The 16960-nt window shown below is 51.2% G+C and overlaps 1 protein-coding gene across 1 annotated transcript; it reads left to right on the top strand.

Annotated features, from left to right (window-relative positions):
- On the top strand, positions 1-6056 carry Emx2 (empty spiracles homeobox 2; the record flags this gene model as incomplete). Its single annotated transcript, XM_010634658.2, has 3 exons — positions 1-148; positions 2046-2230; positions 4543-6056. Coding segments are annotated over 3 exons (501 nt in total), but the record flags the coding sequence as incomplete, so codon positions are not given.
- Positions 6057-16960: the final 10904 nt, after the last annotated feature.

Here is a 16960-nt window from a genome sequence, read left to right as displayed (position 1 = left end):
CCTGTGCCGCCGCCGCACGCCCTGGCCGCCCACCCCCTGCCCTCTTCGCACTCGCCACACCCCCTCTTCGCCTCGCAGCAGCGGGACCCGTCCACCTTTTATCCCTGGCTCATCCACCGCTACCGGTATCTGGGCCATCGCTTCCAAGGTACGTGACACGTCGGGACCGCAGCGCGCCGCGCCCTCCGCATCCTTTTCTGCGCCCGGCCTGCTCGGGTGGGCGCCTGGCAAGGCCTGGGCGAAGGTTCCTCGGACTCGCGGGCCTCGCGCCTGGTCAGGAACTGGGCAGCCAGGGGTGGGTGTGGTGCTGAGCCTCACTCTCTGAAGCTACAGCTGGCTTGGGGTGCCGGGCTGCCGGCCGACTGATCTTTGGGGAAGGGGCGCGGGTCAAGTTGTTCCTGAGTGCGCTCTGGTCGGGCACCCTGGGACAGCCGCTGTGCGTGTCCACCACCAGCAAGCCCAGAGCCCGCGGGGTCCTCAGAATCGCGGTCCCTCGGCCATGTCCAGGGCACTGGCTCTGAGAGGAGCGGACAGGCCTGACAGCCTGGTCCCCCTCGGATGTGCTTGACTCTTTGGACGCACACTCCATGCCTCTTCAGCCCGACCCGCGACTTCAGTGTCTTCCACTCTGAGGCCAGGGCACTAAGGCGACCCTCAAAATACCTCCATCCCCTGCTTTTTTGGAGGCCTGGAGAGGCGAGGGAACCGGAGGAGATAAAAAACCTCCGGGGCTCCGTGCTCGGCGACCTGCTTAATTGGTGCGCGGCCCAGGCGGGAAGGCAGGTTCAGTCTGGTTTTTGTTTTTCTTCCTTTTAAAATAAACGAACCGAGTCCAGAGACGGCCTGGGAGAGGAGATCTTTTTAGGTATTTTCATTTCTAGATATTTTTACATTTTATTTTTCTCTGGGTGGGAGTGGCAAGAAAGTAAAAACTTAGGGGAAAGGGGGGCGAGTAATTAGTTTACAGATCCGGATCCCAGTCCGTTAAAAAAAAAAAAAACAACTATCTCCGGCAGACCGCCGGTCCATACCCAGCGGCTGATCCATAAATTAACCCTTTGCATTTCTGCCTGTGCCTAGAATAGGGAAGATTGTCATCATGTCTCCCCAGAGTTAAAAAGAAAAAAAAAAAAACCAAATTCCTTATTTTTGAATTGGATTTGCTTCTGTTCCAGCCTGGCTGTAAGTTTGTTCTTTGAGTTTTCGGCGAACCGATTTCTTACTGTAATAAGTGAACCGAAACAGTGGCTTTGCTAGCAAAGTTTAAGACTTCCCTTCCGCATTTTCTGCCAGTCGCGTTCCTGGTTGCTCCACCAGATCCTGAACAGCTGGTATCTTCCCTGGCCGCAGACCAGCCTGAGTCGGTGCGCGCAACTCTGTAACCCTTGGGTTTTGATCCCTTCGCTCGAGGCTTCTTCCTAGTTCTCTGGAGCCGGGTCACCCGAGGCAGCAGCGGTAGAAGCCCTGCACACCCACTGCAAAATTTCTGTCTTGGTCTGGTTGCAAGGACTCACCTGTCCTCTCCTTTCTCAAAGAGGTAGCAAGATTTTAAAAAATTAATTAATTAAAAAACCTAACAACAACAACAAAAAACAAATCCTCGAGAAAACTTTGGGCAGCGGCCTGGGGTCAGAGTTGTCCGAGAAGTTGAAAAGAAGAGAGCAGTTCCTTTGGGTGGTAGGCGCCAGTCTCCCAGCTAGGCTCTGCCACCACTTACCCCAACCCTGGCACTAGCAGGGACGTGGCGGGCCCGGGGCGACGAAGCGGATGCGGACGGAGTCCGGGCGCGCAGAGGTCCTGAGCCCGGGGTCTAGGTTCTCCGGAGCAGCTGCGGGTTGAATCCCATCCTGGTGGATCCGTGACGGTCCGGGTCTGGCAGCTGGGTCGGCTTCCCCATTGCGCTCCGGAGGACCACCAGACCTGGCAGGTCCGTCGGCTTTGATTAGGCGGCGGCCATGGGCGAAAAGCCGCCCAGCCCGGCTGGGGAGAAGTTCGGATCGGGCCAGATGGGCCCCCTAATGGCACTTATACTGTGCCCCCTGCAGGGAACGACACAAGCCCAGAGAGTTTCCTTTTGCACAACGCGCTGGCCAGAAAACCTAAGCGGATCCGAACGGCCTTCTCCCCGTCCCAGCTTCTAAGGCTGGAACACGCCTTTGAGAAGAATCACTACGTTGTGGGCGCAGAAAGGAAGCAGCTGGCACACAGCCTCAGCCTCACGGAAACTCAGGTGGGTGCAGCCCAGGAGGGAAGGCCCCCATCCTGGCATTGGCCCCTCACCCTAGCCCACAGATCCAGGCAGATCACACCTGACACTCACCAGTGCTGAGCACTGAGAAAGTTCTCTCCGTCAGCCCAGGGCCCTGCTGCTAGTTCTACTCTGGCCTCTGCCTGTATAACTTTCCAGGTGCCCAGTTTTGTAGAGCTCCAGCAGGGACTGTGAGCTGATCCCCCGGGTTCTACAGAGTGGAACGTTTCCATTGCTCCTTCTGCCCGCTGCGCAGGTCGGGCAGCACCTGGCTAACACACACACACACACACACACACACACACACACACACACACACACATCTAGGCTTTGTTGGTGAAAATTTTGGTGAGAGTTGTAGGTACAGTACTTGGATCCAGGATGAAGGAAAGTGCAGTGGGGTGTCCGGGTTGTTTGGGCCTGCGGGTCTGGAGAGTGGAGAGCTGGGTTATCCCTGAGTTATGAGCAACTCTACATCAGTAGGCTCCCACCCTGGGCCCGGGTATTCCCTTTAAGGGGGCTGGAGAGTCCAGAGCTGGAGCTAGACTGTGGCGCCCCCCTTGTAATCAGAGAAATGAAGCCGGAAGACTGGGGGGAGCAGCGGACTCAGGGGATAGGCCCTGCTGTTCAGCGGAGTCCTGAAGCAAGCCAGGCTCGGGCTTGTCCCAGAGTGGGAAAGGGGACTTAGCGCTACAGTAGATGCTACTGTACTCCAGCCACAGGGCAGGTCAAAGTTCCGAGCAAACAGTAACATTTTTGGGCAGATTAAGTTGTAACACTTTTTCTGGGAAATGCGAAAAGGTCAAGGCTTTTTTGAAAAAACATATCTCCCTCCCTGTTCCCGGGGTGGCGGGGGATGGAGGAGAGCCTCATGGGTTTGTGAGGGTGGGCACAAGGCTCGGGCGGCTGATTTCCTCTGGACAGCCCAGGCGAAGGTGGTCTTTGTCCGCCTGGCTGCCCACGCTGCCTGCAGTCTTTGTGTGAATGTCAAGCCCCAGCTCACCGACGCGCGCCTTGGGCGAGCGCCGGGGGGAGAAATGAACCGTCCTCCTCCTCAATTAGCAAACTCAAAGCAAATTAAACTCAGCCTTGTTCCCGCTCAGCTTTTTCATGGGGCACTTTGGGGGGCTAAGGCATTGGGGAGAGCAAGTTGAACGGAGAAGACTTAAAGTAGGCAGTGGTTGGAGACCTCAAGGGCCCAGGGACTTGGACTGGGCCAGGGTGCTACCACTGGGGTAGGTTTGCTGGGATGTGGAAGGTGCAGTCAGCACCAGTCCTCCTTTCTCTCTACTGGGAAGCTCGGACAGTATTACTGTCCGTCTTATTGCTGAATGGAGACCCACCACCCAGCTTCCCCCAGGGGGCCTTCAATTTGCAGCTGACTCCAACTTCACTGCTCTAGGGACCTCTAGTAGCAGCCCTGGGGAGACCAGGCTGCCAGCCTTGCCTCGGTGGGCAGTGAGGTGGCCCAGTCTGAGACTGACCCTGTCCTGTTCTGGGGCTGGACAGTAGGAGCGAAGCTGTCCCGCCATCCTCTTTTTTAGTTTTTCCTCTTACTTCTCTATCTCATGGTCTTCTGGAAGCTTTCACTTTTGAACACTTTTTCCTAGCTGGAAAGGTGCTGCTGGGTTGCAACTGAGGCTTGTGCACCCTGCACCCCACTGTCCCCTTGCTTTCCTCTCTCTCTGCACCACTCCTGCTCACCTGCCAGAGTCAGTGGCAGTGGCTCAGGCAAACTCGGATGGTCTACCTTGCTACCTTGCTACCTTGCTACCTTGCAGAGGAGGCACTGTATTAAGGCAATGCCAGATCGACAGAAAATAGAAAGCATATTGGGCCCTGTAGGAGCTGCAGCAGCCCAGACAGAGGTTTTTCTTTTTGCTGGCTTGCTGGAGGTGTGTGTGTGTGTGTGTGTGTGTTTAGTTAGGAAGAGGTTTCTTTTTATTTTTCCTTATTTATTATTTTATAGGGATTCCCAATCTTTACAGGGCTTTTGCTCTCCTCGGGGATGTGGGTGCCCTAGGCAGGGCCAGGAGAGAAGGGGCGCAGTGTACCATGGGCTCTGGGGCTCTGGGGAAAGTCTTTCCAAGGGGGTTCAGAAAGTCAGGGATCTGGGTTCCTTCCCTTAGCACTAGGAGCTCTGCTCCAGGAAGGGAGGCCATAGATGGTAACCCTAAGGACACACATGGGCTTCCTCAGGCCTTGGACTGGGGCCTGGGCAGTGGAAGGAATCTGAACTTCATAGGAGGGTGCTGTGAAGGACCTAACAGGGCCCCACCTGCTTCTCCCTTTAGGTAAAAGTATGGTTTCAGAACCGGAGGACTAAATTCAAAAGGCAGAAGCTGGAGGAAGAAGGCTCAGACTCACAACAAAAGAAAAAAGGGACACACCATATCAACCGGTGGAGAATCGCCACTAAACAGGCGAGTCCGGAGGAAATAGATGTGACCTCAGATGATTAAAAGGACAGATTTAACCCCACAGAAGCGGACAACATGGAGCAGAACAGAGGCAGGGAGAGGAGGGGAAGAAGAAAAGACCCTACAAATAAAAAACAAACTGCACATATATTCACCGAGCAAGAGAGGGGATCAGAGAGAGCAACAGCGCGTCCCAGAGTTTGTACAGCGAGGGCGCTGGGTCCCCATCTGAGTTGGGGGGCGCCCGGGATGGCAGAGGATGGAGGCTCCTTCATCAACTTGCAGCCCACCTCTAAAGAGGCAGCTGAGTGAGTGAGTGTGAGAGAAAGAGAGAAAGAGAGAGTGAGGAGAGAGAGAGAGAGGGAGAGAGAGAGGGAGAGGGAGAGGGAGAGGGAGATCTGAATGTGCAAAGCTGAACACACTCTGACGGGGGAGCTATCAGTCAGACACCAAACCAGGGAGACAAGATGATTGGCAGAGATCCCGTTTATCGCAGTCCACTTTGAGAAATGGTGAAAATAATGACTTAAAAAAATCACAAACAAACCTCAACCAGGCACAGGACTTTTAATTTTGCACTGCATAGTGTTTCCCCCAATCCTTAAAAAGAATTAGTAATAACAAGCAAAATTCCACATCTAGCCTCATCCCACACCTGTTTCAAAAACTTGAATTGCATGTAGCAGTTGTTGGGCGAATGGTGTCTAAAGACAAAATGAATTGTAATTTTATATTCCTTTTAAAGACAGGTTCTGTGTGCTTATTTTAATTTTTCTGAGAAATGTGCAGTCTGTAAACCCTTTTTGATACCTTCTGATGTCAAAGTGATTTTGAAAGCTTAAATGAAATAGGCTCAGCGATAGGGGTCCTCTTGCAGAGAAACAGGGAGCAGGATGAGAATGAGGGTGGTGAGGGAGGGTGCCCATAAAAAGAATCAGGACTTGTACTAGGCCAAAAAAAAAAAAAACCCCAATTAATTCTATTTCTTGGACATTCCCTTTCCTAACATTCTGAGGCGGAACACCATCAAGTAAACTCTTTTCAGTGGTTGGAGAAATTGGCTGAGTCCAACCATTTCCGGTAATGACCATTCAAAACTTTCAGTCTATCTATTGCAAAAGCTGAAGGACGGTAGTTAGTGGGGACAATGTTAGTGAGACCAAGGACATGCGGCAAGTTCTCAAGCACTGAGTTTCTCTTCCAAGACCATAGACTCACTAAAGAGAGTGACGAATGCTTCCTTCTACACCAGAATGTAAATATTTTTGTGTTTTGTGTTAATTTGTTAGAATTCTAACACCCTATATACTTCCAAGAAGTATGTCAATGTCAATATTTTGTCAATAAAGATTTATCAATATGCCCTCAGAGTAGTTGTCTTGGGAAATTGAAGTGGATCTTAAAAAAAAAAAAAAAAAAAAAAAAAAAAAAAAAAAAAAAAAAAAAAAAAAAAAAAAAGGCATCACTATACTTTGAATGTGGTTCTTCCCCAACTAGACTCAAGAAGCCCTGGCTCCCTACCCACAAAAAGGCCATTAAATTTTTTGGGGGGTGCATTTTAAAGAAAGATGAGCAGGGGGAAGTGAGAAGATTAGGATAACTAATGTCAGAAAAGGGACGGGAGAAAAGTTTTCCAAGAAGACCTTTGCTTGTTGGTTTCATGCTGTACAGGAGGAGTTTAGTTTGAACTTTAGGCTAAAAATGCTTACTTCTCTTTACCTCTGCTTTGTAAAATTTTAGTTATATAGTTTTTGAATTAAAGAATATTCTCGCAGAATAGGGGAAAACACTTATCCGAATCAGAATCCTGGGACTTCTAAACTTTATTTCTGACTTCAAGCCCCTTAAGTACAAGTCTCCCTGCCCCCTCTCCTTCCTCCTTCCCTTCTGTTAGTCCTTTCTTTCCTTACTTCTTGGCCCCAATCTGCCAAAGGTGATGGGATGAGTCCAAAGGCCTCGGGAGCCTTATAAGGCAAGCATTCTGAGAAAGCTTCAACTCTCAATTTTAACATTAAAGAAAAAGTTGTAACCATTCTTGGAGGAAACTTAGCTTTTTTTTTTCCCCCTCCCTCCTTCCCCCTTCTAGGGGTATGAGGTTGTTTTTGCATGCTTCATTTGCTTCTTATCCTGATAGGCTGCATTAATCAGTTTTATTTCCATTGATAGAGAAACCTCGTCTGTTCTGTTCGAGCTACAAAGCGTCCTTCGAGCTTTTGTGAAAGTGCAAATCAGTTTAAGCAATTATCATACCAGGAATATGAAGGGGAAAGAGGAGGCCTTGCCCAGTGGTCTCCTTTAATCTCTTAATCCACGGATCCAGGGGGGCTGCCTGGACATAATTTAGGACAATCTCCCCACCCTTTACACTGTGATAAGGCCAAGTTACAATGCAGGGCAAAAATACAAGCTTTGTTAACATCCTGCCTTGCAAAGTTAAGATTAGACATTCTGTGCACGTGTGGGGACTATAGGGCACTATGGAAATTTTTTCTTTCTGTTTTTCTTCCCCTCCTCTCAAGCAGAATTCATTCTCCATCTATCTCCTTTGCCTCTCTCTCTCTCTCTCTCTCTGTGTAGACCTGGATGCTCATACCACATTTTTACACAGACCCCTCTTGGAAAATGTATGTGCTGTGGGTATGTGAGGGTAAGACGGGTGGCTTCAGGGAGACCCTGGGTTGCCTCATAGGGGGACAGGTGCCACCAGGCCAGGGTATCCCTGAAACCTGTATGGGGCTTTCAGCTGCTTGGGCAGTGGGACTCTTAGTGACTGTTAGTTGTCCAGAGCACTTGATGTTACTGTTCCCAAGCTGCATCCTTTCTGCTTAAACAAATAGGAGTTATCTTTTCTTTCCATCTACCTTCTGAAACATGGAATATCTCAAACAGGATCATGGTCCTGTTAAAATTCAGACTGGCTTTTCCAGAAGAAAATTTCCTATCTTGGTAAAAGGCGAATTTCTGCAGGAACCATATACTTCATTTTTTTTAAGTACAAGAAAAGAGGGGTGGTAGTGGAGATTTTTTTGGGGGGGTAAATGCCCTATGAAGTGTAACAGCAATAAAATCATCAGAGAATACTATTAGCTTTGAGGGGGAAAAAAACTAAAAGCTTTATTACAAACCAAGCTTTGAAAATAGGGGGGATTAGGCGGCTGAAAGGGTCCCACCATGGTAAGAAGAAAAGGTTTCATGCTAATGAGGTTAATGCCCTTTGTATCTCAGGCCTCCACATCTTCATTACGCGCTATCTCCGGCTGCACTGAGCGGCTCAGAGAGCCGCAATCCACTCCAACGCCCCCCTTCCCGGCCCAAAGAAGGATTTGATAGCAGCTCTGTTCAAACTAGATAATTATATCTTTTCAAGTCGGAATTAAGATAAAGAAAGTGAAGCAGAGGCGGCTAGCCTTGATCCACTGCAAACAAATTTGGCGCACTTTCGAGTCCTTCCCCCGCCTCAAAAAGGCAGGACAGTCAGCTTATTAGCCGCTCGTTTGCTTTATTAATTCATCTATTTAAAGTGGCAGGATTAGAGCGTCTAATGTGGACGCGGGCTGCCGTGGTGCCGAGGAATATAAATATTTGCGAGATGCCATCCCGCGATGACTATCTGGGCGTGGGGCGCCGGGCAGGGTCCGCGGGGCGCTCGTGCTCCGGTTGCGTCCCCTTCTCGGTACGCGCGTGCAGAGCTGGAGCCCTCTGGGCACGGATGTAGGGGAGCCGTGTGCCCCCTCGTGTTACACAGGTGCAAGGCCTGGGTGTCCCTGGGCAGGGCTCTGTGGGCATCGTGGGCCGGTCTCTGAGCTCCTCTCTGTACCTGGCCAACTGCAGGCACGTTGCCATGTGTCCTGCCTGTGACCCCGAAAGGGAATATAGGTTAGCAGTTTGATCCGCGTCCCATTTTCTTGTTGGTTGTCTGTGCGCCTTTGCCCTGTGCGTCCCCTCACCCCTGTGCCAAGTGGATGTTCTGGAGACACGGGTTTTCAGTCTGCATTGCTCCAGAGGGTCAAACTGAGTGCACAGAGCGAGTGCCCCCCAGCTTTGCTCTCCTGCGACTTCCACACGGGTCCCGTGTGCGTTTCTCCCTTTGAAACCTGTTTGTCCGGGAAGGTTGCTAGAAACTTCTGAGGTAGAAGGTTTGGACCTCCAACAGTTAGTTACCCTTTCAAGCTCTCCTTTGGATGTTCGGTGCTCCCAAGTCTTTCGGATTCTGTTCCTGGCAGTCAAGCCTAGCTGGAGCGGGTGCGTTGGCCTCGGCCCGGGAACCCGCGGGGCCACTTTTGTGCTAGGGGCGGATCGCGGCAGCCAAAGAGGCGCGCCAAAAGGGCCAGGCAGAAAGGGGGCTCCGGCCTGCGCGCGCGACTTTGGAAATCTCGGCTCCTCCCAGTCCCCCGCCTTGAATCACGGAAAACAAAAGTCCTGGACTCGCGCGCTGCTTAGAGAGGGCTTCTGGCGGTTCTGAGGCCTGGCCCGGCCCAGTTCCGTGGTAGGGGTGTGTGAGCCAGGGTTCCCACAGGTGGGCAGTTGCAAGTCGGTAGAAGGGTGAGTAAGGGTGAAGGTCCGTGATTATGGCTGCTTAGAATGGGCGTCCTTGTAGGTACAGCTGCGTTTGTGTAGCAGTGCAAAAGTGTGTGTCTCCCCCAGGACTTCAGCCAGTCTGTGTGATGTTGGCTGAGTTAGAGGCCTCTGAGACTAGTGCTGCTTGTGCAGACGGTGCGATTGTGTCGAGACGTCTGTCTTCCCTTGCCCATCTAAAGCGTTTTGAGTTGGGGCAAGAACTTACTGTTGGGGGGCTGCAGGGTGCCCGTAACGGGGTGGACCGGCGCTGAACTGCGTCCGGTCGTGCAGAATGTCTGGATTCTACTGAATTGTGCATCTCAGGGGATGGGGGTGTCATCGGTGTGTGTGATTTGGGGGGACGTTTCTCTGTGTATGGGTGAGGGGCGCCTGTGATGAGTATCCGTGCCCAGCACTAAGAGGGCATTTGTGTGTCTGAGGACACAGGCATGTGTGTGTGTCAGAGTCTGTAGAGGAGGCTTGGGTTGGGAGTGTTATTCCCAAAGAGCATCACCAACTCCGCAGTTTGGCAAACAACAGCCATTTTTTGTAACTGCGCATTTTTCTAGACCTGCCTTCAATATTCGGACAAGCCGCGCTTGGTTTATTTAGGTGCCTCCTCGGAGCAGCGGCGGGCGGGGCAGAGGATACCGGCCTTCGGCTTTGGGGTGCCCCCTTTTCCGCGCCCCCGGATGAGGAGCTGCGGGCTGCATCGGTGGCTCGGCCCCCTGATTTATTTCCCCCAACCAGCTCCATAGCGAGGGGGAAGTGGGAGTTTTGAGAACCCTCTGACCTCGGCCATGACCCCGCTCAGGGAGGCAGCTCCACTAAGGCTCGACCCTGTGCGCCGAGAAACCTGAGGCGGTTGTTCGCTCGAAAGCGAAAGGTCCATTCATCGGCCCCGCCCTAGCTTCTAATTGGCCTTTTGTGCATTAGTGCCTGTTGCGCAGTGGGGGAGCTTAGGGCCCCAGGGCTGCTAGTCGGGGTGCCCCAGACCGGCCGGGGGCTAGAGTCCTAGGGTGAGGTCTCAGGAAGTGAAAAGCCCGTCGCACTCCTGCGAGGGGGCGCCAGAGCGCGCTAAAGATCACGACCAAGCGCGAAAATGCACTCGCAGGTCTCCAAGCCACCGGGACTCGTCCTGGGGCTGCGGGAGGCCCACGATTTCCTTCCTGACCCCGTCTCCACCTGCAGTCTCTGCCCTCTGCTCCGCTCTGCGCCCTCGAGCTTTCAGACCCGCTCTCCTGTGGCTCCCAAGTTCCCACTCTGAGTTGGACTCACATCCTTCGTGCTTCCAGCTCACTCGGCCCGGCCTCCTGCTTACCCCTGGGATATGGGCTTCCCTTCTCTAGGCATTCCGCACGCAGGCAATGTCCTGAAGCTAGCGCTTCCTCTTGCCTAGTGGGGGGCTAAAAATTCGGGGCTCAGCAGGGAGAGTTGACCATTGTGCAGGATCAGACGGAGTAGAAGACCAAGTTTCTACCACTCCAAGTGGCGCTTCCCTCTCTTAAGTCATACCTACCTTTCCGATTTCTATCTCCCATCCCGTGTCCAATTTGCCAACCACACCTTGCTGCCTCGCTCTCTCCTGCATCTTGCTACCTCTTCGCACATCCACTTGGTGAACCAGAGAAAGAGAGGGGGTCTAAGACAGTCTGAAGGCCCAGACGCACCTGAGGAGCCCCGGAGGGGCCCCGGATGGGATGGGGTTGCTTTTGGAAAGTGAGCCAGGAAGGTCAGCTTTGCCTGACAGTGGCCATGCTACCCACAGCCTCCTGGATCCTGGTTCTCAGTGGGGCTCCAGGCGGCTTCTGCCCCCAGCCAGCACCAGGCCCTTATATAGCCCGGGTCTCCGTAGCCCTGGCTGGACCCTGACGTCAGGAAGAACTTGATCTTGCCTGCTTCACTCCTGCTTCTGAAACTGATCCTTGAAATGAGAGAACAGACTCTACACAATTCCCATGGCCTTGACATAAGGTACAGCGATAAATATACACCACTAATGAGCAATTACCATATAATCACCTTCCAATTAGCTCGCATAATGATGAATTAAACATTCTAGCAGGCGGGATTAGGTTTCTTACTTTGTATATTATTTACGAAGGCTATAGCTTCTGCAAAGAACCAAATATCAAATTAGATGGGGAATTTTCACCTGTGGGTAATTATACATTCAGGCCAGCAGCAGTGTTCTGGTCACTTGTCAAAAGAGGCCTCCTACCAGGTACTGACCAGTTTATCTGGGCGTACATTTTTCCTTTTCCTTCTCTCTTTAGGTTCCAATTGCCTATCCTTTTCCCTTTTACTACCCTGGCCCTCGGGGTCGGAGACTGAGGTTGGGGGCCCTCAGTCTCTCAGGGAAGATGGCGGTGCAGACTCGTAGGCCCTCTCTGCGCTGTCCCTTGGGCCCTGGTCCTGTTTCTCTCCAGCCCAGGATGGAAGCCCGGGTGCGCCCGGGGACCTTGGCGCCGCAGGAGCGATCAGAGAACAGACGCGGCGTCCCTCTGCCCTGCAGAGCGCAGGACCCTGAGGCTGGTGCCCACCCCACCGCGGACTTCCCATGGAGCCCCAAGGACATCCATGCGATCTTCGAAGGCTTTTACTCCCATTCCCGACCCAGTAAGGGGAGGGAAAGGGTGGTGATGAAGTGGGGGGGATAAAGAACGGAACAACAACCCTGCTCGCAACCACCTCTCTTGTTCGGAAATGAATTTTGGCAAGAGATTAGTTCCTAATCTGATCTAACGCTGCTGACATTTGGGAAGAAGATGAAAATGGCAGCTCAATTTCATTCTGAAACGGGGTCATTTCTCAGAGCTCTGATCCCCGGAGAACGTGGACGCCCCTCCCCCTCTCTGCCCTAAACCAGAGGAGCTAGAGGGGCAGCTAGCTCCGGAACTGCGGCCCACCCAGGTCAGCGGGATCTCCAAGGGCTGGACCCTCACCAGCCCGGGTTGAAGGCAGTGTCAGGGGAAGGAGGTTGACTGGCTTGGGTGAATTGGAGCTCTTGGATCCTCTGAGACCCTTTAAGGCAGAAAGCCTCTTCCTTGTAGGGGGGTTCATGGAAGGTAAGAAGGTTTCAAGAGTCAACGAGATAATTAAAATGCAGCGTCCCCAAGGGCTGCTGGAGCCTTCCCTGTGCTCCTGGGGTGGGTAAACAAACAAACAAACAAACAAAACAACAAACAAACAAACAAAAAAGAAAACAGTCAGGGGCTGGGTGGTTGGCCTTGGAAGATCTATCTTACTTAGAAGCTATAGCACAGCTTTCCTACTGTTGGCTCCTGAGAGTTTGAGGTCTTGGGAGGTAGGGGCCAAGATGGCCTGGAAAAGCTTCTCCTTTGCCCAGGACAAGTGGACCCACTGCAGACCTGAGAGGTGGGCAGGCCGTGTTGTTGCTCACCTAGCTGGCCCCACAGTGCTCCCCCCTGCACTGGACTAGACTAGGTTTGCCCTGGCCTGTGTCAGCTGAGGAGGACAGGCAGAGTCCATTTTGGGGAGGCCTGCCCACCCTCGATCCTGTTTTGAGAGCAGAGTCTGGAGTCCCGGACCCTTCCGAGGCCCTGCCTGTGGGCACAGAACTTGGGACAGCCATAAAAGGGATTATGATCAGTGAAGGCTGAGGACCAGTGAAGAATCTGGCTTGGTTTATGAGCATGGATGACACAGAGAGTTCTGTGCCTGTTTGGCCCCGGACCTTGCTTACTGGTGGCCAGACATCCGGGAGTGGCTGTACCGACAGGTGCAGTGTGCAACTCTGAGCTTGTGGACCATATACTGCATGTGGAAGTGTACTTGTGACCCCTGGGTGTTGGGGATGCTGAAGCCTGTACTGTGTCTTTTTGAAGCTTAAAGACATATACCCCTTCTTCTGGGGGGATGCTTGCCCTGTGGCTTGGCAAATGACAAGTGAATGGGTTTCAGTCAAGTGCTCCCACCTTCAGCTGCTTGCTGCTCATGCAGTGCACTGCTGCATTCCGCAAACTGTAACCTCAGCAGGAATGTCTGTGTGTTGGCTGGAATAGTCTTGGGAGTGCTTTTATTCTCACGAATCAGCTTTCTTCTGAGCAGTCCACCTTCACTGGTGCACACCTCGCTGAGGACCTCTCCCTGCTTCTTCCAGAGTGTGGTGGCTCTGAATAGCAGCTGCCCCTGCTATCCATGGCCCTCCGAATTTCTGAATACCATGCAGAGGCTGGTAACCACAGGCACATGTACCTTGGAATGGGCCGAATCACCGGGATACTCGTGAACATAAGAGTGTTTGGGAGTGTGTGTTTGTGAACATTCGTGTGTGCAAGAGAGCCTGGAAGTGCATGTGTGTGCATGTGTGTGTGGTACAGCAGGGAATGATGGAACACGCTTATGGAAGCCTGGGGCAGGTGCTTGGCAGGGTGCTGCAGTTGGCTTCCCTGGCAACTCAGCCAGCCACCTGCTGCACAGCGCCCCCTTCAACCAAGGCGATCTGGCCCTGGGAGGCCCGTTCCTCTATGCCCTGTTTCCCCCTCTTGCTCTGTAAACAGTTGCAATTATGCCCTTCCACGAAAACCAGAAGTGGTGTCTAATACTGTAGATCACTTCAAGTGGGCAGCCACTGATTTGTTGTCAATGATGCCCTGTAATTCAGATGTCATTCCTTCCTTGTTGTTCAGGATCAGCAGAGAGGGACTTAATGCTCCACAGGGCAAGGGGGTGTCCAGTGCTGATGTTTACGGTAAGTCAGAGCACCATAAAGACCCTCAGCTGGGCATGATGGTGCATGTCTGTAATCCCAGCCCTCTAGGAGGCTGAGGCAGGAAGACTTCAAGTTAGAGCCAGGCCTGGGCAATTTAGTGTGACCTTGTCTCAAAGTAAAAAATAAAAAAGGGGTGTGGATATTGTGTAGTGCCAAGGCCCTGGATTCAATCCCAGTATTGGAAGAGGAGAGAGAGAGAGAGAGAGAGAGAGAGAGAGAGAGAGAGAGACCGCACCCTGTTTTGTCTGCCTAACCCCCCCATCCCTCAGCCTGCTTCCCCTAAATCCTGAGTTTCATGACTGAAAAGGAGATTCCTTTGAGAAGATGCTACAGACCATAGCTGCCTGTTGGCCTCAGGAGAGAGGAAGAAGAGGGCCTGTGTTGACTTGTGCAACGTGTATGCAGTGACTGATACTGTGGGCTCATAGGGCAGTCTGTGTGCACAGTGGAAGAACAGTTTAGTTCCTGGCCCCCAGGAAAGGGCCACAAGTGTGGGAGTCCAGCACCCAGCCCAATGTTCGCCTGAGAAACTCTTCCGGCCACTGGCCTATGAATAGGCATTGCTTCTTCCTCAACACCTGCTACAAGCCAGCAGCACTTTGTAAATATTGCGTCAGTTCTGACTTGCAGGTCAAGTGGCCTGGCCTCCTACCCACAGCCCTCACGGGTCTTTCTGGTGTAGACTGGGGTTGATGGGAAGCACTCTGGGATGAAGAGCCCTTGTTTTCTCTTCTTCCCGGTCCCTGACTTGCTCTCCTACCAGTGAAAGAAACCAAACAGATAGGAGCTGATAGAAGTCCACGCTGAGCTGGGACCCTTTCTGCTGCTGTCTGATTATGATTCCCCTCAGGTCTGCAGCTCGGTACTCTGCTTGCTGAGGGCCAGAAGCTAGCTCTGCCTACAAAGTTTGGAAAGCCTTTCTCTCAAACCTCGCCCCTTCTCTAAGCATCCCTCTTTCTCTTCGTTCCTTCCACAGTGTCCATCTATCTATTAGATTACCCTGTAGGAATTTGTTTCACAGATATATTCATTCCTATGTGAACTGACCTATTTATGAGATTAGCTGTTAAGTATAGTTTACTGTAGGGGAAAGTTGGAAGCTATCTAAGTGCCCATTGGTGGAGAATTGGTAAGATAATTTACCTCAGGATGGGGTACTATATAGCAGTGAAAAAGAATGAGGTCTAATTAGTGTTCTAAAATGGGAGAGCCTCTAAGGTATGTAAATATTAATTGATAAAAGCAAAAAGTATCATCAGTACAATAGAAATACACACAAACTTGCTTATAATCACTGTAGGAGGATACAAAAGAACTGGTAAAAGTGGATTCTGCAGTGTTTTGAATGCAAAGGCATGATTTCCAGCTTCTGTAGCACCTGGCTGCTCCCCTTCAGAGGCAGCTCTGTCCCTGGTGGATGCTAATGTCTCTTTGCTGTGGGGTTCCCAGAATGAAGCCGCAGGATCCTGAAGGTTCCCTCCAGTGCTCAGCAGAACAGGACTCTTCCCTACTTTGTTCCAGCCACCACACTTCTAGGAATCCCATCCAAGGTGGCGTGTGCTTAGTTACAGAAGCTGTGGAACCAGACATTCCCCTATGCGGCCTGAGTTGAGTTGTTTTCAGTGTAAAGAAGCTCCTACCACCCATGTTGTATTACCTCTTCTGAAAAAGCTTCAGGGTTTCCCTGACGTTTTACTGGTGACATGGCAGTTGTCTGAAGCCTTTTCTTTCTGCCTGCTCCCTCCTATTAGCATGAAAAGAATTTAAACATACACATCAGTGGTGTGATTAGTGTGATGCATACCTGTCCATCTTTTTGTTTTTTGGTACCTGGGATTGAACTCAGGACCTTGTGCTTGTGAGGCAGGCAGCAGAATCGCTGAGCTAAATCCCTGGCCCTACATGTCCGTCTTTAATACTCTACAGTTTGAACTGTGTCTTCCCTCCAATGTTGTATATTAAGTTCTAACTTCCCATAACTCAGAATGTGACCTCATTTGGAGGTAGAGTCTTTATAAAGGTAATTAAGTTAAAATATGGCCATTAGAGTGGTCCCTAATTCGTTTTGACTGGTGAGCTTGTAAGAATAAGTTTGGACACAAAGAGGCACAGAAGCAAGAAGATCTGAAGACACAGGGAAAGGAGCATTTACAAGCCAAGGCTTGGGAGAGATCCTTCCTTCAGAAGACCAAGCCTGCTGACATCTTAATCTTGGGTTTCTAACCTCAAAAATGGTGAGAGAATAAATTTCTGTTGTTGAAAGCTCCTTGTCTGTTGTACTGTTTTGTTATAGCAGCTCCAAAAAGCTAATACAAGTGCCCAACTCAAGGTCAGCTCCGTTCTATCTACTCTGCCCTGGTCTTTTTTATCTCAGGCCATGAAGCAAATTCCAGAATTCTATCTTTTCCCTAGTAACAAATTCACTATGTACCTGTAACAAGTTTCTTTTAAAAGTTTAATCACAACACCATAATTGCTCAATGATTGTGCTGTCCACGAGCGCGCACACTGATTTGTGAGTAGTCATTTCTGTGGTAACTCAGCCTTGCCAGCCTGGGCTCTGGATTCTTTTCAGAATTTTGCTTCCACTTCCCTTGGACACCAGACCCTTGTGGGACCAGGTAAACAACATTCTAGTTCTGGACCCTCTCGTGTTGGTGAAGTCTGGCGATTCTCCAGTTTCTGCACTTTTTACCATGCTCGGCACACCCAGCCTGCTCAAATCAGCAAGAACTTATACAGCAAGGACCCCCAAAGGGTCCAGGAATCACACTTTATATGATAATCTCAGAAAGTTCCAGAAACATCTCCCAAAGCATCATATGCTTTGTAGAACTGAAAATACATACTTAATCCTTTTGCAGGCTGGGAGAGGTGGGGCATGGAAAGGCCAAACAGACCTAGACAGGAGTTAGCCGATAGAAGATCTGTTATACACATTTAGCAACCTCACAAACAATAGAAATAACTGGATTAAGTGAATCAGTAAGAAGAATGAGT

This window comes from Fukomys damarensis, unplaced genomic scaffold (genome assembly GCF_012274545.1).
Source record: "Fukomys damarensis isolate Sample0158 unplaced genomic scaffold, DMR_v1.0_HiC HiC_scaffold_8, whole genome shotgun sequence".
Classification (NCBI taxonomy): Eukaryota; Metazoa; Chordata; class Mammalia; order Rodentia; family Bathyergidae; genus Fukomys; species Fukomys damarensis.
This window is presented reverse-complemented; position numbering and strand designations above follow the sequence as displayed.